Source organism: Stegastes partitus, unplaced genomic scaffold (genome assembly GCF_000690725.1).
Source record: "Stegastes partitus isolate 25-593 unplaced genomic scaffold, Stegastes_partitus-1.0.2 Scaffold84, whole genome shotgun sequence".
NCBI lineage: Eukaryota > Metazoa > Chordata > Actinopteri > Pomacentridae > Stegastes > Stegastes partitus.
Genome location: NW_007577815.1, coordinates 455,913 through 483,765, shown reverse-complemented (window position 1 = coordinate 483,765; position 27,853 = coordinate 455,913). Strand labels below are relative to the sequence as shown.

At 40.1% G+C, this 27,853-nt stretch overlaps 1 protein-coding gene across 2 annotated transcripts; it reads right to left on the bottom strand.

The window, feature by feature from the left end:
• Positions 1-2,429: 2,429 nt before the first annotated feature.
• On the bottom strand, positions 2,430-27,641 carry LOC103353803 (golgin subfamily A member 7). Of its 2 annotated transcripts, none has more exons than XM_008276948.1 (6): positions 27,556-27,641; positions 24,085-24,210; positions 20,322-20,474; positions 13,880-13,981; positions 11,970-12,022; positions 2,430-5,055 (listed from the first exon to the last, which is right to left on the bottom strand). In XM_008276948.1, the coding sequence occupies exons 1-5, from the start codon at positions 27,562-27,564 to the stop codon at positions 11,981-11,983; spliced, it is 432 nt and encodes a 143-aa protein (XP_008275170.1). In that variant the 5' UTR covers positions 27,565-27,641; the 3' UTR covers positions 2,430-5,055; positions 11,970-11,980. The 2 variants fall into 2 exon arrangements, with proteins under 2 accessions (XP_008275170.1, XP_008275171.1); XM_008276949.1 differs by lacking the exon at positions 2,430-5,055 and adding an exon at positions 11,587-11,756.
• Positions 27,642-27,853: the final 212 nt, after the last annotated feature.

Below are 27,853 nucleotides of genomic sequence, written 5' to 3'. Positions count from 1 at the left end.
CTGGAGTGAATGTACGAGAGTAATTGTAAAATAAAGTATTCATTGTAACATAAATCTTTTCCAAGATAATTTATCAAATTACTTCCATGTTCCTTGTCAAAATGCCACATGGCACTGATGACGCAAAACCCTGGGAGAGAAGTGTGACAGCAGAGGCTTTTTTAGTCTCCTGCAGAGAGACACACAGAACCTCGTGTTAAACTTTGATAGTCGACTGTCACGAGGTCGGGACCGCGTGGACCAGAACGGTGAACTTCTGGGCTCCGGGTCCGTGTTGCAGTGAGTTTTATGGGTTTTTGAGTCAAATAAAAAACAAAGGCAGTAATGAGGTGGAACACACAGAAAATGTGAGAATAAAACTCTTGTGAAAATAGATGAAGCGACGCCAAGATCAAGAGGAATGCAGTAATTGTAAAACTGCTGCCAATAAGATTTTAAGAGACCACTCACAAGCTTTCGCTGGAGTTACAGAGTCGACTGTTTGCTGGTGATCGCCGTGACATGCTGCTGAAATGCCAGAAATAGCTGTTCAGTAGGGCGTTCGCCTCCACACAGCGAGGTGTCAGGACACTGACTGCAGAAGTCAACTTACTGCTGGTTTTAGAGGCCGACCCTTCAGTGTTGTTTTAACTACTGGAAAATGTGTCACACATCTTAAATGCATTGCACTGATTCAGCATCATACCGTCCAACTCACAAGGAACAGTTTCCTTCCAAAACGTGGCAACTTGACCACTGACAGTCTAGTCAGAGGTTCAACCTTATTATTCAGTAGCCTTCAGATGCTGCACTGTCAAAAGTTGTTAAATGATAAGCATTTGAAATAAACATTTGAAACCGTGCAGACAAATCAAGCTTGTGTCTTGTTTTAAAGTGAGGAAATCTGTGACCAAATGAGAGAGAAAAAAAAAAAGCTTAATTCAAGGGTTACTTTGTTCTTTGCACTGGAAAAACTCATGATCAGTTTCATTACATCAACTTCCTTTATATGATTATTAATTTTACTTAATTAGATAAGTTTGCCTCTTTTAATTGAGGCGTTCAGTGCCAAAGCAGAGCAAACCACAAAACCACTGTTGGTCCAACCAACAGCCCACTAGTAATGCCACAATGTCACTCTGAAGTTTGGCCCAAAATGGTTTTTGCATCAAAATTTAGTGCCAAACTGGGCCAAGCCACAGAAACTGCTTACCATTATATCTTAGGTAGTTGCATGTGCTTGCAATTCAACGTGGCGGGCAGCGCGACCTCAAGCCCCATGAAAACTCAACTTGTTGGTACGGTAAGGTAAAATGAAAACTTCATGAACCACCACCAAGCATCTATTTCTACCCCATGGTCCACAAATGTACCTCTAGTTCCTTATGATGTAAACTCTTCAATGCTGTTTAGCAAGACAAACTTTGAATCACTGTTTTTCTCAAAAAAAGTAGTAAATGTGGTATGACCCGCTTTGGGACTCAGCAAAAGAAAAGGCAAAATTAAAACGTAAATAAGTCACCAAAGAGTAGCTGTTTCTATCTCTGGACAGTTTTGAAACATCTTTGGATGCATATAATCACTCCTCTAACAACCAGGACCTTTTTTTTAGCAACAAAAAATTTGGACCCCATTTTTCTGGAAACTAGTTAATGTGGTTTGGCCCACTTTGGCAGTAACCCCCTGAGGTGCTTTAATTGTTACTTGCTGAACTAAAAATCATACACTCCCACACACACAAACAATCAGCCGCAACAATAAATATAAACTAAAAACCACTGCAGGTGAAGTAAACACCGTTGATCTTCTTGTTACAGTGTAGTGTTCTGTGCATTCATGTGGATGGTACTCTGACTCGTGCCACCCAACCGCAGACCAAGCACATCACAATGGCAACAGCCCTCCCTGTCACTAGTGCCATCTCCTGGCAGCACGTTGCACCATCCCACACTGCTAGAACTGCTCAGCCTCCATACCTCCCCACAGATCCCAATAGTACCTCGCCGAAAGAACCCAGATTCACAGAGGCCTCAACCTGAACCTGCACTCCCCAGTGCCAGACACTACGAGACAGTCCCGGCAGCTCCGAGTCCACGGCCTGATGGATCAGAACTAATGTGATGGCGAGAGGAGGGAGCCACACAATATTAGGCAGCTGATCTTCATGCTGTTGGTCGGTTGAGCATATTCACATCTACGTCACGGTGAGATAAAGGCCATCTTGCGCCCTTCTGAGAAATCAGCTGCTCTTTATCACAGACAGTGCAAACCATGATGAACTTCACACATGCAGCCTTCTTGTGTCGGGCATATTGACGAACAAAAGTTCATTTTCAGGCAAAGCAACCTATTGCTGACACTTCTACAAATAACTAAAACAGGAAAACAATGCTGAAATTAGGCCATGGAGTAAAGAAAGAACCAAAATAAGACAAGAAGGCAGCAAGAGATAAAATATGTACATGTTTCGTTTATTGGCATACAAGTTGTAGATTAATAACACATTTGGATTTCAACTGAAAAAAAAATGTAGAAAAGTTCAATCAGCTGAACTCAAGATAAATAAGGACCTATGTCAATCAAGGTTAAACGAAACTTTATTTACACAACTAGAAATCAAGGTAGTAGCTGATTTGTTGATTACGCCGTTCAAAGGTCGTTACTGTTACATAGAGCTATTTTAGATGCTTCTGTCGGACCACATTCACCAAACATCAGAGACAGTTGAAGTCACACATTACCAGCGATACGCACTGAGGTTCTCCTGTTTGAGTTACACCTGGTCAAGAATCATGATCTTGAAGTGTAGTTTGTTAGCAATACGTTAACAAGACCTGACGTGATCCTACTGGTCAAGGCCTGGTCACACCAGAACACAGTACAAGGACAATAATCAGGGTTTCTGTAAAAATGTAGGGTGTTAGACATCAGGTAGGAGCTTTACTACGTTCCAGTACCATGGATGCTTTTGGTTACTAAGATGTCTAACAAACATTTGACTTCACTGAGAGACATGAGCGACATTTCGGCAGCAGTCGAGTAATGCTGGAAGTCACATCCTTGTCAGCGGTACACTTCCTGATTATACAACAGCAAGCAGTTTTACAGTTTTCTGTTCACTGTTGTCTTTTTACCGTTTGCCAGTTATACATATTGCGCTGACAAGATGTGTGAAACAAATGGTATGTAGTGTTTTCTAAATTGTTTTTCCATTTGAACTAAGACGTCGCTGCGGCTCTGACTTCAGGTCCTGGTATTTACTGAATAAACAAACATTTTTGTGTTCAAAAGAGGCACTTGAACCGCTGTCTCCGAACCGTCTGCAGAGCTTTCTTACTCTGTAGAGCAGTTTTTTATTCAGAGGAGATTAAGAAAAGACACAGGTAGGGATGTTCCTAATGATTTGTTTCCCTGTTGACTAGACATACTTAGATCAGTCTTAAAGCAAGAAAACACGAGTTGTGCTCCAGTCTGGATGAGATCATTTTCCACCTCAGCACCATGTATCCAGCCTTAATAGATCACATTAACTCTTGAAAACCTTCAGCAGAGTGGAAGCCTATCTTGCACAGTGCTGTGGTGAGCTGCGTTATCTTTTCTGAGAGCGGTTTAACAATGTCGTATTGGTTTGCAGAGTTCCTGTGGTTACACATCGCACCAGTCAAGTGTTACATGGCTATTAATAGTGACACTACCTGCAATCTTTTCTTTTCTACAACAAAATCTTTCCAAACATGCTGTGTAACATCTTAGACACAAAAGTTTACCATAATGAAGTATTATAATCAGTTTAACCGACTAGTGTTGATGGTGCCAATAACGAAGGACACAAAGGTCGAATCCTTCAGGTGACTAATCCGTTGTAATTAGCTACAATAGCTAAAACCATTGTGGTGATAGGACTCTCTCCCCCTCAAAGGTCAGCACTAGAAAGAAAGCTTGTTATTGGTCAACGGTGTAAATTCAGAGATCACTAAAGTTAAAGCTAATGTGAAACACTTGTGCTGATTTACTTCCCCCCTGTGATCACAGTGATTCAACTGGAATGAATTCAAGTTAGGTTTTCCCGTTTCGAAGCCTGGTGTGACCGGACCTTTACACTTAAATAAAGGCAACATTCAAAGCCATTTTAGGCACTGACAACTAACAAGAGCACTTTTAATACTTCAGTCAAAGGCAATCTCACAGTATATAAATAGACGTTTTACTAAACACGAGTCTGAAATCAACAGTAAGTCACTAAACCTTAAGCGTACTTTCAAAAAGAAAAGAACTAACTCACTGAATTGCATTAACAGTATGACATGCCTAATACAGAGCAAGCACAAGCTTTGGTTGTCGTTTTAAAGAAAGAATAAAGCATCTCTTAAATCAATGCATAGAAATAAAAGATGTACATTAATATTTAAACTGTGACTGTTTGACTGGAATGTTTGGAGCTGAAAATCAAAGGTCACGAGCAGACAGGCAGAGAAGGTGAGAATGTACGAAGGACAAAAATACAAAAATAAGACGAAAGCAAACAAACTAAGGTAGAGCGCATGCAGCAAACCTCACTAACAACCACAGTTCTCGGTTACGTGGCTGAAACTGAGCAAACTGTCAGTTCAGCCAAAACAATCACTACAGCAGGAGTGTGGATGAGTTCCTTCATAGAAATAAGTTACCCTGTGTGTTGGCTTTAGTATTCAAAAAGGAGCGTCTAAAAGGGAAAGGAATTTATAAAAGTTATAATTTCACAAATACTACAATTCAAAAAGTACTTTTGTAGTCCAAAATAACATGGCTCGAGGAATGTCGATAAATTCTGAGTTAGCCTTTCCAAGGCATCATTTCCTTTCCTCCAACTAAATAAAAAGTTGCTGACAGAAAAGCCGCAAATAATGCTAAAACAGTATTTGTTCAGGTGTCACGGACGAAATGTCTAACTTGCCGACACAGGATGCTCTGAACGGGACATGCACATGGTAGTTGGTAGAAAGAGATAGATTGTAGAGTCGCAGTGTTTAAGGATGCAGGTGTGGGCAGTCCTCGGGGAGGAGGGCTCCGGCGCAGCTCGGCTCAGTCACACAGCAGCTGCAGAAAACAGCAAGATCAGTCAGTGACAGAGGATTAAATACACTTTCACAACAATACTGAGAACGTTCCACTGAGGTGCACATGTAAACATTAGCAGCAACCAGATAGAACCCTGTACACTGTACATGGAGCTCTGAAGTGTTTGATACGAAATAAATAAAAGCCTCATTTTAAATCACAGGATCTTTTATCCATCTATTGTCAGGTTATCTCTTTGCATAATAATGACTTTTTAAAATTAATGTCACAGCTCTTGTATCGTCTTGCCATCACCTGCCCCTTGACTGAAGCTAAATAGGGCTGAGAGTTGGGTTTAATAATGGTGACAGTGATTGAGTCAATTCAATTACTTCAGCAGTGTTTTGAGAATAAAATCGTTTGTCAGAGAGAATTCTGAGGACTTTCTCTGTGGTTTCTCAGATAACGATGCTAACACATCAACTGACATTTCACCTGCTTTCATTTCACACTTTAAAAGACACTAGTAAGCTATTTTTAATAATTACATGTTAATTATTCACAAATTGGACATGAAACTACAGTGTATTCAAATTATTAACCATCTTGAGTCAAAAAACTAAGATAAGGTTCAACTCTCTCTTGATTTTATTTCATAGAATCTTTATTCGGTGCATTTTTTCCTCACATGCAACATAAACTGCCTCTGACCTGACTGACAGTGATGGTTGTTGGATTTAGTTTAATCATCCATCTGCTCGCTGGCTCACAACAAACACTGAACTCAGTGAGCTGGTGTTGGCTTACACAAATATTTAAGTAAACCGTGTCTATCACACATCACCACTCGCTGCAAAACGCCGCATTTCAGGCAAGCGGTTTGTTCACTGAAGGACTGCTATCAAAAGCAGGTGGAGTCCGTTCATGTCGCATTTATAAATGTAACGTAGTTTAAACAAAGTGCAAACATTCCCAGGATGATTTACAATCAAGTGTAAAAACAACAATTCAAAAAGTGACAGTTCACTGAAATTATCGTTTAGTTTGGCCTGTAAAACACAATCTTGCAGGTGATAAAAAACACATTTCAGGCAATGAAAAGAACAATAAACTAATGAGAAATACCATTTTTGCTTTTAGCTTGTCCAACGTTTCCCGCTGACACTAAATATTCTCATGTGTGCAGTCTCATTTACAGGTTTGCTGGCGTGCTGTGGCTACGCAGCAAGTTTGTACATGGAGCCAAACGGCGCCTTATCAGGAGCAGAATGTCTTTTGGACGAGATGCCAGGACACCGACTTGGCGCCATCTGCCTCTGAATGGATGCTCAGCGGTGAGGAGCTGCGCGGTCCAAGTTTGGTTTTTCTACAGCGCAGTCATCCCGCTAGAGGCTGATCCATCACCCTGTTCAGAGCTTCACCTGGGAGGAGCCCAGCAGCTACAATCCTGCTTTAAATCTGCTGGGCCTCCAGCCACAGCGGGGATGGAGAGGGGATGGGAAAGAAAGGCTTTATGTGTTCTGGAGCAGCCAGAGGCCAATAACAAGTAAACTTTTGGGTTTTTTTTTAACATTGCTCAAGCAACTTTACAACTGTTAATTATTTAAAAGGTGCTTATCCTAGAATTGTATTTTTAGGGTTTAAAGTCTTTGCCAAATGATAGAATATAGAACAAAAGCATTGTGTGTATGTAAAATTTAAAATAAAGAGGATTTTTAGTGTTGCATTTTATTTCTCAGTCATAGTGTTGCACAGTATACCGATACCAGACAAGTACTGCAATCCTCTGACATTAAAAACAAAAGGCTTCCCTATTTTTTCAGTACCAGTACTTAAAGAACGGCCGCAGTTAACAGAAGTTTCAGTTCCTGTGAATCGCATCAATGTGCAACAGCAGGACAGCAGGAGTGTGTGTGCAGCACTGTGCTTCTCCTCTCTGCAGGTATCGTGGTCAGGCCAACTGCTTCTTTCTTATACAAGGGTACTTCCACAAGTTCTCAGCCTCACTGGGGAACTAGGGGGGTAACTCCCATTTTAGGGCACAAAAACTCAAATGATTAAAGCAATCATAGAAAAAAGGAAAGGAGAGCTTGGAGCTGGCTGCCGTTGCTCCAGGACAGTACATCTGTCCACAGCAGCTAAATGTGTCTTTGAACTGTTGCTTCATGAACCTTACTGACCCAACCTTCACCGTCTGACTTCTGTTTTCCAAACTGAATCCCACTTGTGCAGTCGACATTTTCAGAATGATGATCAGGTCGTCGCTCTGACGTGCAGGTTAATGTTGGAGACTACGTTTGAGGCAGTGAAGCAGCTAAAGAAGCTGATGGCTTTATACGATGCTAACACTCAACTCACCAAGAAAAACGTTGAAGACGTTTGCGCCAACTCTCTCCTGCCACTGGTCTTTTATCAGGTGTGTCAAGAGGAGGAAATATGCAATGTTTTCTCAACAGTAGTGAAAGCTTTCACTACTGTTCTGGAAGGCTCAAGATGGGACCTTCTTCCTCTAAGGGATAGCAAAGCTCGAACATCGGTGGACCAAGTGCGTTAATGTTAAAGGAGCCAATGTTGAAAAATAACACAAGAACAGTGACTTTTCCTTGTGAGGTTGAGAACTCTTTGAAGTACTCTTGTAAGCATGATACAGAACTACTGCAAGTTTCCAATCGTTCACACATTGGATGAAAAAAATAATTTTGGCTGCAGTCTAAACATCAGAGCGGCACCACAAAACCCTTCTGTGAAAGACGTTTTATGTACGCAAGGGAGCTGACACAAGCAACTTAGCAAAGTATTTAGCTCACAGACATGTTGTCTTGTTGAAAGGACTCAAAAAGCGGCAGATTAGTGAATATGACAGATAACACACTAACATTGTGCCCTCAAATATAAGTCAAACAAGAGCAATTTAGATTGTGAAAAACAAATGTTCTTCCATTACAGGAGTCTGATGGGGTAATTAGGGGTAATAGTGACCATTTGGTTTGGTTTTATCTTTTTCGCTAAGTTACCAATGTGGAAAACACACAAAGCAGCATTTACACTGGTATTGTTAACTCATGCTACTACAAGCTGCAGATCAACAACACTTCATCAATGATTCATTTTTCCTGATGTTTTAGGTTTTCCTGCGGTATCGGTATCAGTGCACTCCTAATATTACTGATACATGTAGGCAGGTATTCGCAGAATTTCGGTATCCTGACTATTCTTGTCAGCCATGTGATCCATTGTTCCCTGGAAAGATATTGGTGACAGCTGCTTAAAAAAAAAAGCACACTACAAAATGACAGATAATCTTATAGTAGAGACGGTTTCACAGCAGATTGTCACCCGTGAAGATGAACTGATAGAAGAGGAGGCTCACTGTAACGGATCTCAGTGTCTGGAAACAGTATAAGGCTGATGTGGGTCCTATATACAGATGTATCAGTTTAAGCCTAGAGGAGACAGAGGAGAAGAGATCTTGGCGGAATAAAGAGGCTTAAAAACTGGAAAGGATGGATGTGCTGTATGTGTTCTTAAGTCTGCTGTGGTTTACTCTGTCTGTGGCAAAGCTCCAACACGATCTTCTATCAACAGCTACTTATAAAAGTCCTGGGCTTACATTCCTCAGCAGGACATGTATATGTATCGTGGCACTCGGCAGGAATTTCAAATGAGAAGATTAATCCCTGTATGCGTCTATACAGTAATAGGGCAATGGTTTAAACATCCACAGGGGTCTATGGCCTCAAAAACACTGCCAAACACAACATTCCCCTGGTGGAGTACTTACAGGTCATGTCTCGCACTGCCTGATGTTGGTGTCTAAGCTACAGGGGCAGACTGGGTCCCGTCCAGCCTCTTTAAAGTACTTTTCAGTATGATTTGGGCTCAGCACATCCAAAATGAGCTTCCCTGTCTTATTCTATTCTGTCCACAGGAGAAAATGAAGGGATTTACTGTAACAGAGAATGAAGCAATTTATGGGATGACATGTGTTCTTAGGCGCCTGCCAGTGTGGAAGATATAAAAGCCATCTGTGGTTGACGATCATACTGTGCTGTCTCAAACGGTTTTAGGGTTTGAAGAAAATAAAGTGTGTTGGATAGGGAATAAGTGCAGTGGAATGATAATTGTGGAGAAATGTGCTTAATGAAGCTAATTTTCACAAAAAGGAAATTGAGGAAGAAAATATTTTGTTTGTTGGACCACAAAATTTCTTTGAAATATTCTGCTGTCAACGATGGATCCACTTATTCTAAGTCATATATTATCAGTAACTTGCTGCTTCACTTGGTTTGAAAAACTTTAATTTCCAGCAAAATAAAATCAAATGACAAAAAAAAAGAAAATCTGGTGAAGGAAAACGTTTTTGCTGGCAAATGAGAAGCCCTGCATTCTATGTCAGGTCTGTTTCTAAAGGTCAGTTCATGCTTTCAGCAAGACTGATGCAGACCTTGAAAGTTAACAGAGGATGTGGACGTGCTTCTATTCATCCCACAATAACTACGCACTGGTCTGCAGTGCAAATAGTCACATTCCTCTTCACATTGAAGACAGAAAAAAAACCCTCCTGTGTATGTTTCTAAAAGGCTGGCTGCTGTAATGGTGCTCTCTTTACATTATACAGCTGCTGGTTACGACCTTGTAGCATCATGACGGTGAATATTCCTGGGGTATGTTGAGCACAAGATTTCTAGAGAGTTTAGAACTTGTGTTGCTACTTTAACTACAACCTTTTTAATGATGAATTATAAAGGTGTGGATGATGGAGAATTTTCTCATACATACAGTGCCTAACAAATGTATTAGACCACCACCTAATGTAAGGTTTATGCCAAAGTTGCCCTAAACTAACAGCATTGGTAATAACCAAAATCATTTTTTATGTTCCTGTAATGGTTAATACAGCAGTATGTAGAAGCTCTTTAACCAAAATCCATCCATCCATCATCAATACACCGCTTGATCCTCACTAGGTTCATGGAGGGCTGGAGTCTATCACAGCCAAGTCAGGGCGAAGGCAGGGGACACCCTGGACAGGTCACCAGTCTATCACAGGGCTACACTTAGAGACAGACAACCAAACACTCTCACAGTCACACCTACAGACAATTTAGAATCACCAATTAACCTCAACATGTTTTTGGACTGTGTGGGAGGAAGCTGAAGAACCCTGAGAGAACCCACACTGCACGGGGAGAAAATGCAAACTCCACGCAGAAAGATCCCAGGCATCCTAACTGAGACACGAACCGGGATCTTCTGGCTGTGAGGCGACGGTGCTAACCACTGATCCACCTTGCAGCCCTCTTTAATCAAAACGATATTTTTAATGCTAAAAGATAATTATTATTGTTATCCATGAATTTCAGATTTACTGTTTTACCCCCCAAAAATGAACAGAATAATTAGTTTTTGTGGTTGAATGTTATGCTTGATTCATTTCTGACTTCTTAGAGAAGTCCAGTGAGCCGGCTCAGATTTGGATATAAAAAGGTGAATTCAGTTTGAAATTCTTCATTCCTGTTCAAAATGCTAAAAAGTGGAGAGCTAAGAACTGTACATTTGTTTTAAGCATAATTTGTTTTCCAGTGTGGACAGTCTGTGCAGTCAAAGTTTCAACTGCACACAAAAATATGTAAAGATGAAATTTAATTCACATATAGCCTGGGAAGCATGAATTTGCCCAAACATTACAACAAATGTACACTGGATATGACAAATCTGTGTCTATTGAAAGTTCATTTAGCCGCTGAGCGGTTCAACCAGTATAATGTAAACAATATAATGTATTCATAATAATAATGTCAACAATATAATGTAAATAATAGTATGTAAACAATATAATGTATTTATATAAGTAATGTATACATAACAATGTAAACAATATAATGTATATATATAATAGTAATGTATACAATATGTACGCAATAGTAGCACAGTGCTCTTTCAGCATAATGCTCCAATTATGTCTTTCTCAGCCTCAGTCAGTAAATCAAATGCAGATACATGTGCTGTTACCATGGTAACCACAGGTGTCTCAAAATGAATGAGACTTAGTAATATGGCTTTAATGAATATGACCTAAACTGCTCAAATATTCAGCTGCCTTTACCACTGATCAAATATTCAGTAAATACAAACTGCTGACTACGAGGAACCATTTACATCAGCCATACATAACATAACAAAAATAATACTACTACTTTCTGTGAGCCTGGTATGATACTACAGCTATAATGTTTGCTTCCTAACTATTTTTATTTAGTTTACTTTCAGTGAGGTAAGAGTCCATCACTGTAGGATCAGAAACACTTTGAAAGTGAAGCCATGAAATCTCTCCCACTTCCACCAACACGACATGCGGCAGCAACCCAGCGGCTAGCAAAGTAAACAAGGAAATGGGCCGTTTTAGGTGAAATGTGATAATTGTTTGATTACAGCCACTAAAAAGACATGTAACTAAAGAGAGAGTGGCTAATGTGCTAAAAACACTTCATCTCCGTTAGGTTCAGCTGCTCGGTTTGTCTTGTGCGTGTGACCTGGACAGTGATCTCTGTGCGCATAAATCCCTCAGTAAATATATGACAAAGCACTACATAATGTGAAGTCATAAAGTAAGCAGAATGATCCTTTAAATGCTTTTGAAATAGGCCTCCTGGTGGTAAAGCAGTTAACTGATATTACTCACAGATGAAAAAGCTTTAAACTTTGATGTGGGATTTTGCTTTGAATGTGGAGGAGGCATTCTGGATGACAGCGATGGACAGTGGGGCACATAAAGAGGAACACAGTTTTATTACTGCTCTTTGACTCCAACCCTTTGAGTTACATCATTGGAAACATGTATCTGTACACTTTTAAAATGTTTGTTTTACTGTACACAGCTGACAGCCGAGCATTAAATCTGTAAAAACAGTTTATGTCCTTATTATATTCCCACTGTTTGTTCAGAGACTCACCATGTTGGCTTTTATCTTGTCAGGCTTCTGTCTTCAAAGATGGTGACCTCGATCTTGATAGCATTAAGTCAAGGGAAAGCAGCTGAGACAAACTGGGCTGCTTTCACATTAATTTCACGATAAATTAGACTTGAATTCGTCTCACTTGTTATGTAAACAATAAAAAACAAAACACAACGATACTGCAGCTATTGTGCACATTTTTCATATTTTCAGCATAAAACTGTTGTTCGTAAAAACAAAAAACTTGCTTCCAAACCTCTGCACAGTTGGTTCCTGTGGCAGTGGCATTGCATGTCGTAGCAATAGACTGGATGTGGGGTATATTTGGGTTGATTTGTTTTACACTGTTTTCAATAAGTCCATAGTGCAGCTACACACCTTAAGTGACTTGTCTGTCAACATTCAGAATGTGGGAGGGTGCATCACGCTTTGCAGTAGAAGGAGTAAAAGCTACTTAGCCTGGAGTTCTAATGTTGCCATCCTCAGATGTGATAGAAAGCAGGGGTCTGGCTTTCATTAGCGTTGTCATGGGTACTGTATGCAGTAATAAAGGAACATGGGAGCGCTTAAGTCACAGGCAGGACCGAGCAATAGGTAACACTGTAAGCCCAACAGATGGTTATAAACGTTTAAGAAACTGTCTGTAGTTTTACAGCATTCAAAATTTGTAAGAAGTCATCCTGCTGTTGATGTTGTACCCTCTTAAAAAGCAGAAGCTAGTTAGTGGTTTAACTATTGTCCACCAGTTAGCCTAGCTTGTTAAAGTCACCACAAGCTCCTGCTGGTTGATACTACTTCCACTTAATTTTGTTTTTACACCAGCAGCTCCCACACACTCGGTGTTGTGTCCCTCCAACTTTATAAAAAGCAGAGCTCTTTCATGGATGCATTTGTGGTTGCAGCAAATGACAGACGGTCAACAATCACAGGAAGTTAAGAGTCCTGTAACCGCAGCACTCCCCTACCCCTGTGATTCCAACTGCAACATGTTTCTGTTTAACATAACACATGATTCCAAAAATCCCTTCATCCCCTCAGCCCTGGGCAAAAAGGTACATTTTCAGAGTTCAGGTGGTCAAATGAAGCAGCCAAATCGTCAGACAATTACAAACATGATGATGTTTCTTTGGTTCGAATGATAAAACCACAATTCAGGTGAGACATTCCTGTCAATCTTCCAGTGCTTCCCCGCCAAAGTCAGCACAGCAGCTCGACAGTGTCAGGAGAAATAAACCAGATCACCGTCAGCCTTATAAAATCACAGGCAAGAGCGGGAACAAAGCTCAGCTGTGAACAATTTTAGTCATATTTTGTTATCCCTAATCTCTCATTGCCGCCCAGTTACAATTAATTGGGATGTTGAGTCACCCCGCACACATGCACGCCGGGACAGCTAAGATGTTGGTGCACCCGCTGATTTTATGCAGATGCTATGGATTACATACTAGCTTTTATCTGGTGTTTTTACAGGGTATCCCTACATAGCGCTGGATTTCCTGTAAGCTGCCCGAACTGCTGCTTTCTATTTTCATCCAGCAGTTGTTTGGGGGCAGAAGGCCTGTAAATCACTACATCTATTAGGTCATTGTGAAAGCTCCTTGTTCTACTTAAAGCTGTGGTCTGATCACATTCACATTTCCTGATCACAGGCTATGTTTAACAAGTTAACGTTGACCAAAATATTCAGCACACCATTCCTCTTTCCCGAACATCCTAATTCTTGCATAACGAGATTGTTTTTCATTGTGAAAACATTGTGGCTTTCAGCCTTGACTGTGTTTCTTCTTTGTTTGTTAGCAATCTAAGTCTGAGGCTCCTTTATTACATTTACTGTGTGCTCAACTGAGACCTAAATTTGATAAATACTTAAAATACACTGTCTGCATTCACACAGAAGGGTAGGATACAACTCGCAGGCCTCTCTCAATGGGGTCGGTGAGCAGGAGGCCTCGCGGTGCGTAGATCTTGTCATTCTGCTCTTGAATGTACTTTGCAATCTTCTTTAAAATCTAAAAAAACAAACAGCAATCACATTTTAAAATACACTTCTCATTGATATCGCTGTACTTGTCACAGAGAGAGGGAAAACATATCTCTTGTGTAAATCTCTTAAAGCATTTCAGCTGATGTCTTAGGCCTGACATGGGTCAAACTGAACATCACGACTAGTCTGTTGGTTCATTGACTGGTCCAAAAGGATGGCACCACCGTAAAGTTAACATTCATAGCTATGATTTAAATGTCTCAACAACAACTCGATGGCTTGCCATAAAATCTGGAAACCACATCCATGTCCCTCTTACACTCATTTGTCATATCAGGTAAATTGTCTAGTTTGTCCAATAGTTCCTGTCAGCCTCTGTTGCACATGCTAACATGCTAAACTAAAATGGTAACATATTAACATTAATACTCCATTACACCTGGTATAAGCGTTGAGATCTGTATCCAGATAACAAGCAAGCATTAAACAAGTCAGACCAAATCTGGTGGAAGTGAGTCCCATATTGTGATCAGATCTTGGCCAGATTTAAATACTATTGGCACAGTGTCACTGCATTCCTAAGAAATAAATCCACAAATTTCTGCCTCTTCCTGCTTAATCGAGCAAGCCTGATAAATGCTACAGGTAGTAGCAGTAATGTTAGCTTGGCAAAGAAAGCAACACGACTGTGTTCCTTGACCAAACCACGGATGTTGACAAGTTAGCCAGCATCACCTAAAAACTGCATATATTAACCAGATGAAATTGTGAGATAAGTTAGATAACAAGGAAGCATTAATGCCAGGTGTAACTGCAGAGACCCATGGATTGATTATCAAATATCCACATAACAGATTCAGACAGAGATCATACTTTAATTACCTGGTGTGAATAGGGTCTATACTTGCTTAGTATTAGCATGTTAGCATCATCTTAGTTTTGTTAGTGCTTTGAGACATATTTGATCTAAAAGATGCCTACAGGCTCCAAGTATGGAATATTATCAAGTAAGTACACTAAGTTGGTGCAGAATAACTGAACATATCTCTGAAGAGACTTCAAACCAAAGTCATCATGTTGCAAATTCTATAACCCTCTGGGCAGCTGTGGGCCAGGTAATAGAGTGGACTGTCCTCTGATCACAAGGTTGGCAGATTAATCCTTTGCCCCTCCACATGTCAAAGTGTACCTTGGACAAGAAACTAAACCCCAAATTGTTCCCGATGGCAAGTAAGCACCTTGTATGGCAACTCTGCCGCCACTGGTGTGTAAATATGTGTGTGAATGGAAGGATGTGAAATAAAGGAAAAGAATTCTGAGTACCACTAAGACAGAAAAGCGATATAGAAGTGCAGACCATTTATTATGATGTATTTTATTTAGGTAGAAGTTTTCATGTGCATCATATGAAGTGTAAAAAAAAAAGCCAGTGTTCTGAAAGGCAACACTAAGTATATGATAAAGTGGTGTGCACATTTTAGACCATCTTAATAAGGTTTTTATGGTGGTGGTGATTCATTTCTACTGATAAAGTGATCAAAGAGGTGGTTTGACCAACAGAATTAAAGGGAGATTAAAAGAAGTTTAGCATCAATGTACTTTCAACAATTGTTGTATCACCTGACGCTTTCCCAACTGACAGTTTCAGACAGGTTTGCTGTCAGGTTGCCCCCGTAGCTCAACAGGTTGAGCGGGCGACCCAAGCAGGGGGTGAAAGTCCCCGATGCAGCGGCCATGTCCTTCTTCATGTTTCCTGTCTCTCTCTCCACTATCCTCTACAATAAAGGCTAAAAGGCCCAAAAAAATAACATTTAAAAAACAAGTTCTGCTGTCAGAAAAAAGCTGGAGTGGTTGTTCTACAGACTTTATCTGGTGATCGATCCCGCAAACACTTTTGAAGATGTTTGAAGAATACTGGTACCTTAAGGTTGCTCACATTCAACATGTTAGAGCTTCTTTTGTTAAATAAAAAAATATTTTGGGGGAGGAAAAAAACCCCTCAAATATTCCTCAAAATAAGGTCTTGATAAAGTGTTCTGGTTACAGTACTGGAATTCTAGAAGTTTTTCAGCTGGACTACCAGGAACTTGTAAACAATGGCCAGCGTTAGTTGAGATCTTGTGTAGAAACAAGGTACCGTTACATGTTGTGTGCTCTTGCCTTCCTTTTGTAGGCACTGTTTCAACCTGGAATCAAACTGGCAAATCTGTCTGACTAAATATGCAAACAGAGGCTCCAACTAGCCAACCCACCACATTCTTGAGCTGAACAGCTGAATAACAGATTTCACTTTGGTAACTTCAGTACATTCAAATTGCACAACTTAATGAGTGCTCATAAAATCCACAGCAAGCCAAATGTTGTTTATTCCTGTTCAATCCTGTCCACTGAAAAACAAATTCAGAAGATTCCACTGATATACGGTTTCATTTCATTCCGTATAAACCGAACCAAAGTGGATTTTACATATATGTGAATCATATTTATTTGCAAGCTCTCATAAAGGTCATAAACCTTTTTGATTTACAGCCAAGCTGAAAGGTTTCACACAGCAGCAAAATAACATAGACTCCTACAGTACTGCCTATTCACTGTGTCATTCATGTCTGACTGCAGCAGTCAATGGAAACCATCTAAAACATTAATTATAATGTTCATTACTAGGACTGGGAATCATTTGATATGTTTAAGCACCTATGCCTATATGATAGGAGTTGTGGTTCCAATATGATAGTAATACAGTTTTTGATTACTACCTTAACATTGGGCTTTAGAAAACTGTAATAGGTAGCGTTTTGTTTTTTTTTTTTCTCATTTCTGGACCAAACGATTAATCCAAAAAATAAGTAGCAGATTATTCAACAATTACATTTTTTTTTTGCAGGCAGCTCTGCTATTTTTTGTAATACTTGGTGCTACTAATTGTTTATTCTGGCAACAAACATTATGAAGAATGATATTTTAAAGATGATTTAATTACTTCCAAAACCTATAAAATGCGAATATATTCCTATTGACGACAGAAGACTTTATAAATTCAAACAATCAGCTGAGTTCATGTCTGGGTTATCTTCCCAGAGGTAGCGCAGCGCCAACAGGGCTGGAGCCTATAGCCGCCACACCCTGCCGTCTCAGGAGCTTGGAGAAGTGAGCAGGTGATGAAAATGACACGACATGACGAAGTACAGCAACAGCAGAGCAGATTTTTGGACTCACACTGCTGTTGAAAGACTGAGTGTGTAGCAGCCTTCGGACAGAGGCCTTGTTGGCCTCACAGTCTAACCAGAATTATTTAACTGTGTTTAAAAAATATATATATTATTTGTCGTTTTATTTTTTTTTTTAACAATTTGACAATAATCAGAAAAATGATTTGCACATCCAGCCAGGATACATTTGGAAAACTGTTCAGCAATTTCTTCCTGTAAATGAGACACTTAAATGAATCATTTAAATTAACTGGAGACATTGTGTTTATTGTGAAAATCCAGTCTGTTGGTTGACTTATTATCAGAGATTCTTGTTCTAAAGCGGTATTAGGTCTGTTAGAAATTGCTCACATGTATTCTATTGATATATGCTGCTATCAGTGTGCTTGTGCAAACTGTATCTAGTATTGTGAATATATGTATAGTCTTGTGTCTGATTGATGGGTTTATGAGTTGTAATGTTGGGAAAGGCCCCTGTAAGGTTTTCAGTAAGGCAGATGTGAGGATACCTGTAACTCACAGCAGTCATTGGTCCACCTGCTGGTAACATTGTATATTTCTTTATGTATTGTTGCATTTTGATGTGGAAAAAATGTATGAAATCTATTAACTGTCCTCAAGCTTTACTAAACTGAAATTCCACTTTTGGCCCTATTGCTCAGGGCTCATCACTCCACAAACCAGTGCCAACAAATTCACCAGTCAAGAACATAATTCAACAAACCAGGCCTCCAACCTTCACTTTACCATGGTCCAGTTCTGGCGCTCATTTGGCGACAGTAGCCACTCTGGTGGTGGACAATGGTTCAGCATGAGCACTCTAATCTGTAGTGATGCAGCTCCATTACAGCGAGCTGAGATCGTGTGTTCTGACAGCCAGCATTAAAGTTTTTAACAATTTATGCTATAGTAGCTCTTCTGTGGACCAGCCGTTGCTAAACCTACACATCAATGATCCTCGGACACCCAGGACCCTGTTGATAGTTCACTGGTTGTTCTTCCTTGGACCTTTCAGTAATTTCTAACCACTACATACTGGGAACATCCCACCTTACATGTGCTGTCGTCTAACTATCACACTTTGGACCTTGTCAAAGTCACTCAGATCCTGACGCTGCCCATTTTTCCTTTTTCCAACACATCAACTTCAAGAACCAACTGTTTACTGACTGTTTTGTCAGTTGACATTGTAAAAAGAACGTCATTCACTTTACCTGTCAACGTCCACACTAAGTGAGCCACATTTGTCAATACATCCTTCATCTAATGAGACAAAATAAAGTCAGACATATCGCCCTCTCCCCGAAATGGAGGAAGAACACCAGCTTGACGTTGTACTGCGTGTAGTCAAAACTGAGCTATGCAGAAACACGACCATGTCATTGAAAGAACAGATGGTGGTTGTAGCAGGGCTTTTCAGTTTTCTGAAACTGAGCCCAGAAAAAAAGAAGAGGAAGAATTACAATGACAACAGAAACAAAGTATTGTTGATGTCGATGATAGGGTTGTAACAGTAAACACATAGTTTGGTATGTACCTCGGTTTTGGAGTCACAGGAAATAACTGCTTTAACTCTTAAAGGCTTATTGGTGCTTTTTGCTTCTGTCACATTTTTACTCAGGCTGTAGGCTAATTTTTCAGTGCAATATATTAGTTACAGTGGAACTAAGTTACAATTATGTAAATCATAGAAAAAACAACAGAAGTTAAAATTCTGAAAAAGTCTGCAATTTCATTTCTACACCTTACAAACTAGCTGTTTTTCATGCTGCTCGGCATATCAACTCCAGGAAGACATTTCACCGTGCTGAATGGATTTTCTAGCGACTTGCTGACGATTGTCTCCTCTTTGAACAGTTTCTAACCATGCTGCATTTATTTTATAGCTCATGTTTCATTTTAGATAGCTCATTTTGTGTTCCCATAGTTGTACTTTCTCTGTGTGTTTTTCAAGAAACATCACAAATTTAGACTTAGAACTACAGCAATAGAACTACATGTCAAACATGATTAGTTCAACACAATCAGTAATTTGAAAGTCTGATGATTCTTTCTGTTTTTACAGTTCCTGGCTCTGATAAAGGCTGTAGTTCTGGCAGTTTTTTTTTTTTTGTTGAAGAAAACATGGTTTGTAAACCTGCTGGTGGGTTTCAGGGTTCAGAAGGTTAATGGCGAACCCTACTAGCATGTTGCAGATGATTGACAACAGCTGGTGCACTGCCAAAACCTTGCACTCTGAAATTCCCATGGACATAAATAGACCCCTGATAGTCATATTTTGGATCACAGCAACAACCAAACAGATGTTTCATACTGAACAAAACATACCGTACCAAACAATTTGAGACGAGTACATGCATTATTACACCATTTGTTGGTAACTCTTAAAAGCAGCTTGGGTTCATTGTCCATCCACAACGAATCTGTATAAATCCAAACTGCCTTTTCTCAGATAATCTTCTGTGGTTGTTCTGTGAAACAAGCTGAAACTGGTGAAATCTGCTTGCAATAAACAGTGCCTCCAAAATAGCATAAAGCTGCCACGGAATTAAAGATGGTATTCTGTTTCTTCCTTGCTGGTTTTCTGTGTGTCCTCTGCACATGCCCAAGAGGAGTAGAGTTACCTGTGTTCAACATGAGTGAAGGTCACCTTGTCATGGAAACTGCATTTTAAAATCTAGTCAGCGCAACATTGGTGTGGTTGGATTATTGGTGAAAGGTTAAAAGGAATTTGTCATGAAACTGGGGGATTAATGTCCCATGGACTAATGTCTTGTAATTTTTTTGGAAACAAGCTTTATTGCACACGTACCAGCAGTCTTTTTAAACTCTTTTGGATGAGCAACTTTTTTGAATAAACTGCTCATACTTGGTTTCAATGTTTCTGCCAAATACTTTATTGTCATTACTGATATGTTAAGTGTTTTCGTCCAAAAAATGGAGAAAATCGACCACAGATTTATTCAATTTAAACTAACCAAAAACATGAAGGATGAAATGTAGTAAATGTGGCTTAAACCCGTGGAATTTTGATTCCTACTATTACTAATATCAGCTTGAAAAATTATTTCTACAATCTTACTGTGTATTTTACCAAACAACTGCTAATGTTCCATACTCAGACCTATTCATCATGATACACGATACATAACCCACCTTCTCATAGTGAGTCTCCATACACAGGAAAACAGTGTAAGCTGTGAGGCAGGCCAAACAGCCTTCGATATATGACTGGCTTCCCAGCTTCTCTGCCTCAGCATACAGGTTGTTCAGCGTCCGCACTGTCTCCTCAAACTGCTGTTTGTCAATCTGAAATACATGAAAACATAAAAGGAAGATCAAAGGGTTAAAATCAAGGCACAGAGCCAAGTGTATATTTGGATGGCAGTGTGTGAGTCCAGGATATTCGAGTGGAAACATTGCCCTCTTAGCACCGGATCGTTTTCTCCTGTTCTTTCCATCTCTAGATAAATGAGGGGCTGAATTTTCTTGGACTGGTCATACATCAAGGGAATGCTGGGCCTCCTTCCCGCATTTGGAAACACCTCCTGAAATTATTAGGATGCCTTGGCCATGCACTCTGCGAATGTTTCCACTTAATACCTGACAGGACAAACGCAGTGAAAGCAGGACACACACAGTGACAGTCCAGGAAGGATTCCTGATGGTTTCTCCTTCTTCGATGGCACAGACACACTTTGAGTAAGATAATTTATCAAATGCAGGCTTGCCTCAAAGAAGACTGAATGAGGGTGGAGGACAGTTGGATTCAGAGGCCGTTTTGACAAGGGTGTCGACATTAGTCCCATGCTGTTGTCCAAAACGGTTAGATGATCTGTCTGTGATACTGACGGGAAAAGACGGAGCCTCCAATCGGTCCAGACGAGGAGCCAGCTAAGGGCCTCCTGAGCCTCTGAAAACCCTCCAATGTTCTGCTCCCTTGTGCCCGAGGAATGCAACAACAAGCTCCAACACATCAGTGGTCTTAGGCGTGTTTGGTACTCACCATCCTGAGCCTTTGTTCCCCTTTCTAATTTTCCAATTCAGAGGCTGTGATTCAAACCACATTTCTCTGCCTGAGCATCTTTCCATTACGTCTAACGCAGCTATATTAGCATTTTTCAAAATGTTAGATGGAAAGTGCGAGGCTGAACATGGTTTACAAATTTAGCTGAGGAAGAGGACATCTCTTAATTGTAGCTGTCACTAAATATAATGTGAACTTAGGAAATAAAGATTAGACACAGGTCAGAGAAAACAGGCAATTAATGAATCCCTCGTGAATAGTTTGGCGAGCAAGCTTCCAAATGCATTTAGAACTCTAAGCGCTCTCCCAGGTTTTTGGCACAATTGTCCAAAAGCATTTAAACAGAAAAGGGCTACCAAAAATAATAAATCCCACAGCCTAAGATAATTATCTGCAAGAGTAGGATGTTCGACATGCAAACCTCTGCAAAACAAGGCCAACAGCATGTCCAAATCAGACACTGGAGGGAAAAATGTTGGCTCAAAGTACAAGAGGCCAAATTTTTTTAATACATTCTGCAAACATCGTCACACTGACATAAATGTCCTAAAAAATGAAAACCACTAAGAGGTTTGGCATTATACTGCATATTTCATAAACAGGGATTACAGCAAATCATTAAAAAATATATGTGGGAAAGACTTTTTATGATAGGGGACTTAAGTTTTTACCTCCCAGAGGAAAAAAACATTCATTTGTCCAGCTGTTCAGTACCTATGTGTGTGTATGTGTGTGTGTGTTTGTGTGTGAACTGAACCCTGCCGGAAAAACATGTGAGACCACCCAATCCAGAGGGAAGTGCCAATAAACCACAAGTAAGTGGTTTAAGCGTTGTGAAGCTGGTCTTTTCATGTGGTGAGAGCATTTCAAAACTGCAGCTCTCTGTCCTGCGAACTCTGAACTGTTGGGCTGGTAGAGCCTTTAATGTGGCAGGGAGCTGGTTCCGACTCAGCGACCTGCTCTTCCTCCTCCACATCATAATCGATGCCTGCTCTTAGCCCACTTCCACCGTGGTTCACATTAGGACAAAGGCCAGCGGGCTTCCTGTAAAGGAGCTGCTGATAGCATCATTCACCCTTGGTTCCATGTTCACACCGATTTCAGCTGTGTGTTTTCTGAGCCAAAACCTCAGCTGTATGTAGCCCAATACAGATCATGTGGTAAGACAAACGCAACAGTTCTACATTGTTTGAGCTTTTGCAAAACATTAAATGATATGATTCATTAATTTTCTATTTTGTTTAGCAACCACGGCAGTATTTCTCTTCTAAATAAATGCTACAGAGTGGACAGTGTGTAAACTGATCTCAGTGGATGGCGCAGAGGTTTCCGCTTGCTCCTGGGTTTGAGTGTGTCCCTCATTCACAGCGGTCTCCAGTAATGTATATGAGTGGCGCCATATTTTGTCCAAAAACAAGAGAAGTGCATATATGGAATGGTAGCCAAGGTTTTACAAAAGAGTTCTTTAACTTTAATGTTCCTATTTAGTGCTATACTTTAAAATAAAGGCCTATATATGTTAATTGGAACTATCCTAAAACATAAAAGAATAAAATGCATTTCACAGTGGACAAGCAATGACATGGCTCCTAGGAACAATATTTACCACCTCTTTGGTTGGACCTAATCCCTCCAACTCTCTGAAAAACAAAGATGACCATGTTTCATTCTATTAGAATGACTCTTATTGGTGCTCCTGTGCTTTACACTCTAAAAGAAAATGAGATGTCTCACCTATGTCCATTTCATTCTGATGCATTTTGTAGGTGGTTAAAAGACTTTCTGCCGGTTCAGGAAGAGGACTGATCTGAAGTCACACATACACTGATCATCCTCAACAACAAAACCACCTGCCTAATATTTTGTCGGTCTCCCTTGTGCTGCAGAACCAGCACTGTCTCATTGAAGTCTGGTCTCATCAGTATCATCCTGTAGTATCAGGCACCAAGCCATTAGCAGCAGATCCTTTTGGTCCTTGAAGTTGTGAGGTTGGGTCTCCATGAATTGGGCTTCTTTTCCCAGCACATCCTACTCATTCTCAATGAGATTGAGATTTGGGTAATCTGGAGGCTAACTCAACACCTTGAACTCTTTTTCATGTTCCTCAAACCATTCCTGAACAATGTTTCTAGAGGGCCAGGGAGCCTTTTAAAAAAGACCACTGCTATTGGGGAATAGCGCTGCCATGAAGGGAGGTGTGATGTGTCAAAGCTTTCTTCCCATACTGCATCCTGCAGCCATCTTTTCCCCAGGCAAACAACAAACACCCAACCAGTCATTCACACGATATAAAAGAAATGATGATTAATCAGACGAGGCCACCTTCTTCTGTTACTCCATGGTGAAGTTCTGATGCTCACATGTCCATTGGAGATGCTTTTGGAGTTGTACAGAAATCAGCATTAGCATTGTGGGGGCTATGTAGTCTCAAACAAGCTGTGATGCACCATGTGATATGACACTTTTTTTTTTTTTTTATCACAGCCATCAGTAAAGGTTTTCAGTAATTTGTGGTACACTAGCTCTTCTGTGGGATCGGACCACATCAGTGAGCGCTCTGACTGATCACCTGCTGCCTAATAGATCTTACCTGCTGACAGACTGGAACAACACAATCAACGTTATTCACTTCACTGATAAGTAGTTTTAATGTTGTGGCTGATCACACTATAACTTATGATGTAATGTTATGACAGAGAATATTGGATGAAAATAATGAACTGTCCTGAGGCTTGACTGAAATTGATGTTTTAATTTTGACCATTTCGGTGTACCAGTCCTTAACGCTAGTGTCAACTTATCCACAAGCAAGACAAAGGTCATGTGAGTATAAAGTCACCATTTAACAATGTGAAATCCTTCTGAATAACACAATAAAGATGAGTGCCCTACCCTGGTCTCCAGCTCAGAGGGAAACTTGGTTTGGAACTGGCACACGGTGCCGTTGGTATAATCTCTCTGAATGAAGACTTTGGCGGCGATGGCTGCCTGCTGCCTCATGTCTTGCAAGCTGTGAGTCTGTGGAAACAGGGCAATACAATTGATACAGGGCCACACCACACACTGATGTTATACAATTCTGCAGTCTGTTTGCATCAGTGAACACACAGCACATTTCATTTGATTTCATCATATAGCTGCATAACTTTACTGCTTGTTGCTTATCTTATCATATTTGGCACAGATGAACCTTAACTTCAGTTTAAAGGTCCTAGTTTAGACCTTCTGGTGTTCCGACTTGTCATAATAGGAAAAAGCACAGGTGAAGCAAGTTTTATTAACAAGGGTTTGGCTTTATTAATTTTATCAGTAAGCTATGATAATGAACCACCATGATCAGCATCAAGACCCTGAATTTTGATCACTGGAATACTGTTGTTTTTAATGTAATTTATCAAGTACAAGATGTTTGCTTACATTTACAGAGACTGAATGTTGTGGCTTAACTTGGCCCTTATAACACAGAACACCAAGAGGGGTAGGGATTTAAAAAGAATTAGACAGGTATAAACGATGCTTTAGAGCCATGCACATCAACAGACTGTTTGTATCTTCCATCACCAGACTCAGTCAGTCAAGAAAACTTCACCTCGCTACAAAGCTCCTGATGGATTTAGTTGCACAGCCATTTGAAAGAACGGGCAACATCTCATGAGACTGCTGGCTTTTCTGACATAGTAGCACAAGCAAAAATGTGATCCACTTTAAAAGTTAAATGTCACAACAGAGAAAATACATTTCTCAATGCATTCAATAAGGATATCAATGAATGTAATATTCCTCGATGGAAAAAGGACATACAGCCTTGGCCTTAGAGGTTACAATTGCCTCTTTTAGCAAAAACGACTTCTGGCAAGTGTTTTGCATGATTGTCCATCTTTTTCTGACACCGGCTTGCTGGAATTTTTTACTAGTCATCCATTAAAAATTCCTTCTGTTGAAAAGTTCACTTCTGCTTCAACTTTCTCTTTATTGCAGCTAGACTCACGCTATCTTCAGTGACTCTTTGATATGATGCAGCAGTCACAGTTGAATCAATAGCTTCAAGCAGCCAAGTCCTTAAAGCAGCAAAGGAAACCCAAACCATAACAATTCGACCATGATGCTTCACAGTTGGTTTAAGCTTCTTCTCCTGAGAAACTGTCATTGGTCTGCGCCAAGCATGTGTACTGTTCCCGTTGCCAAACAACTCAATCTTTGATTTATCTGTCCGGAGCACATGAATCCAAAACGTCTGCTCTTTGTCTGTATGTTCAGCAAAGGATTTTTCTTGGAGCGCCTTCCATGTGAGACAAATTTGTCTAATCTCTTTCTGACTGACAGATTGACATGAGCAGTTGTGAGTTACTTTCAGATCCTGTGATGAAACATTTGGGCTTATGGAGACTTCTTTTTGCATCAAACAGTCTGCTCATAGCCTGGATAGTCAGGCCTGGACAAAACAGCATTCATTTGAAATTGATGCCACTTGTAGAATGATTTATTTCAACCATTTGGAAATCTTTTTAAATCCCTTGCTAGACTCACAGACATCCACTGCACGTTTTCTAAAAGTTTGTCATGTGTCGCTTCTTTGAATATATCATGTTCATTAATAAGCACTGTTTCAAAGAGGATCAAACGTTTGCTCGTTCAAATATGCTTAAAGATTCAACAATTTCCATGGGATGTACTTATTTTCTCATATGGCTAGATGTGTAGGACTGTTGTTTTACTGAATGATGAAATGTCATCTAATGAGTTTAGCTCCTGCATATCTCTGCATTCATCCTGTTGAAAGTGAAATAATCAGTTCCATGCAAGTGTGCCAGTTCCACTGGCAGTCATACATGACCAGGCCACAAAAGAAACACTATCATGTTGGACAGATGAGGTGGCGTCTTGGCTAAAGAACTGCTCCTTTTTTTCTACCAGTTTCTTCTTTCTATCATGTTGATAGATGCTGATTTTTGTTTCATTAGTCAACAAAACTCTGTCCCAGAACTCTAAATTTACTTTTGGATGTGTTTGTGAACTGCTGCCTGGCCTTCCTGTTGTTGAGGCTTACCAGGGGTTTGCATCTCGTACTGAGTCCTCTGAGGTTCTGCACATGAAGTCTTCATCAATGACAAGCAGGTTCCTTTAACAAATGCAAATGATTTTCTGCTCATCCAAAAGACCTGTGCTATGAGTCTAATTAGTATCTTAGTACCACTTTACACATGAAACCTGAGGAAACATGACATTCCTGATGCAGAAAAATGCCGTCTGCTGAGCAAGCTGAGAAAGGGAGCACATCTACTTTTTATTATTATTGCTATATTATAACATAGTCACTATGTTTTTTTCCATGCTCAATTGTGTATGTTCTATTTCAAAATAAAAAAAAAATCAAATAAATACATGTTGGAAGAATTTTAGATCATTTAGTTATGATCGATGCGTTTTAATCTGTGACACATAATGCTTTCATGGTGCCTGATGTGGTAACGCTCCATCACATTTTTAAATCTACGTAACAGTAAATATTTAACTGAACTCTGATTTTTTTTTTTTTAAATGTGTCGCAAATCAAATTTGTCTGAAAAGCTGCAGTTAGATTTTTCCCTTAAATCAATCATCCCTAATGCTGGCAGACAGACAACTCCACCTACATAAATATGAATGGCAGCTTTCAGGATCTTTTTGTTTTTTTTTATAAACCAAAATTGTGCAATTATCCATGGTCTGGACTGCACATGGGTATGTAGATTTATTTAAATGTCTGCCATCAATTATCTAATCCTTTCAGCACGAGCCTTGTAAAACAAATATTCAGACCACCATCTGTTGTGTTAGAAGAACTCTGTGTGCCCTGAACTGGATCCACACACTGGTTTAGTCTGGCCTCCTTGCACTGATGTGAACTTGTGTTTGCTATCAGAACATCACGACAGCACACGACTACTGTGGCCAAGTGTCATCACTGTCGCCAGCGTGTTTATTCTGTCAGGAGGCAGTTTAAACACGTACACAGACTGAATCCTCCCTGCCCCGGAGCCAGTATGATGCCTGACAATTCAGCATTTAGCACCGAGCTAACGTTTGTTGATGTACGCAGCTCGGCTACACACTTTACAAAAACACTTGGCTGACATTCCTGTATATACGAGTTGTTAAAAAAATGTAGCTTGTTAGCATCGATGAAGCTGACGCCACTAGTAGTAAACATCACCAGGTAAGTTAGCAACCTAGCAGTGAACTAGCCGGCTAGCGCTGGTCAACTTTCCGTCTGTGTCTCCACCAGACGTCCTCCCAGAAAACACCGCAACCTCAGACATCACGAATAAATGTTCAACGCGGCTGACGGGCGAAAAACAAGCTTCAAAATCATTGTCAGCTTACCTCTGCCATGTTGAACAAGAATTCTGTTTATGTTCTGCTACCAGATAGTGGCGCGTACTATGATATAACATGTCCGACGGGGAACTATTGTCTAACAACAAAAGTTCCGGATGTAGAAGCTTGTGAGGAAAAGTTGTGTTTTGCCCCACTTCATCACACAGAGGCAGGACTTCTTGGTCAGCCACTGTTAGCATTTATTTAGGCAGACAGGACTGCCACGTACATTAAATATATACAGTAAATATGAATAAACTTTTATGAGGAACCCTGAATTGATTAAATATCAAAAAGTTGGATA

Coding starts and splice junctions, on each gene's coding strand:
- LOC103353803 (XM_008276948.1), bottom strand. Junction 13,982..20,321: donor TGGAGACTCACTATGAGAAG/GTGGGTTATGTA, acceptor TTGTTTTTTTAG/ATTTTAAAGAAGATTGCAAA. Junction 12,023..13,879: donor TTGAGAGAGGCCTGCGAGTT/GTATCCTACCCT, acceptor AATGCTATCAAG/ATCGAGGTCACCATCTTTGA.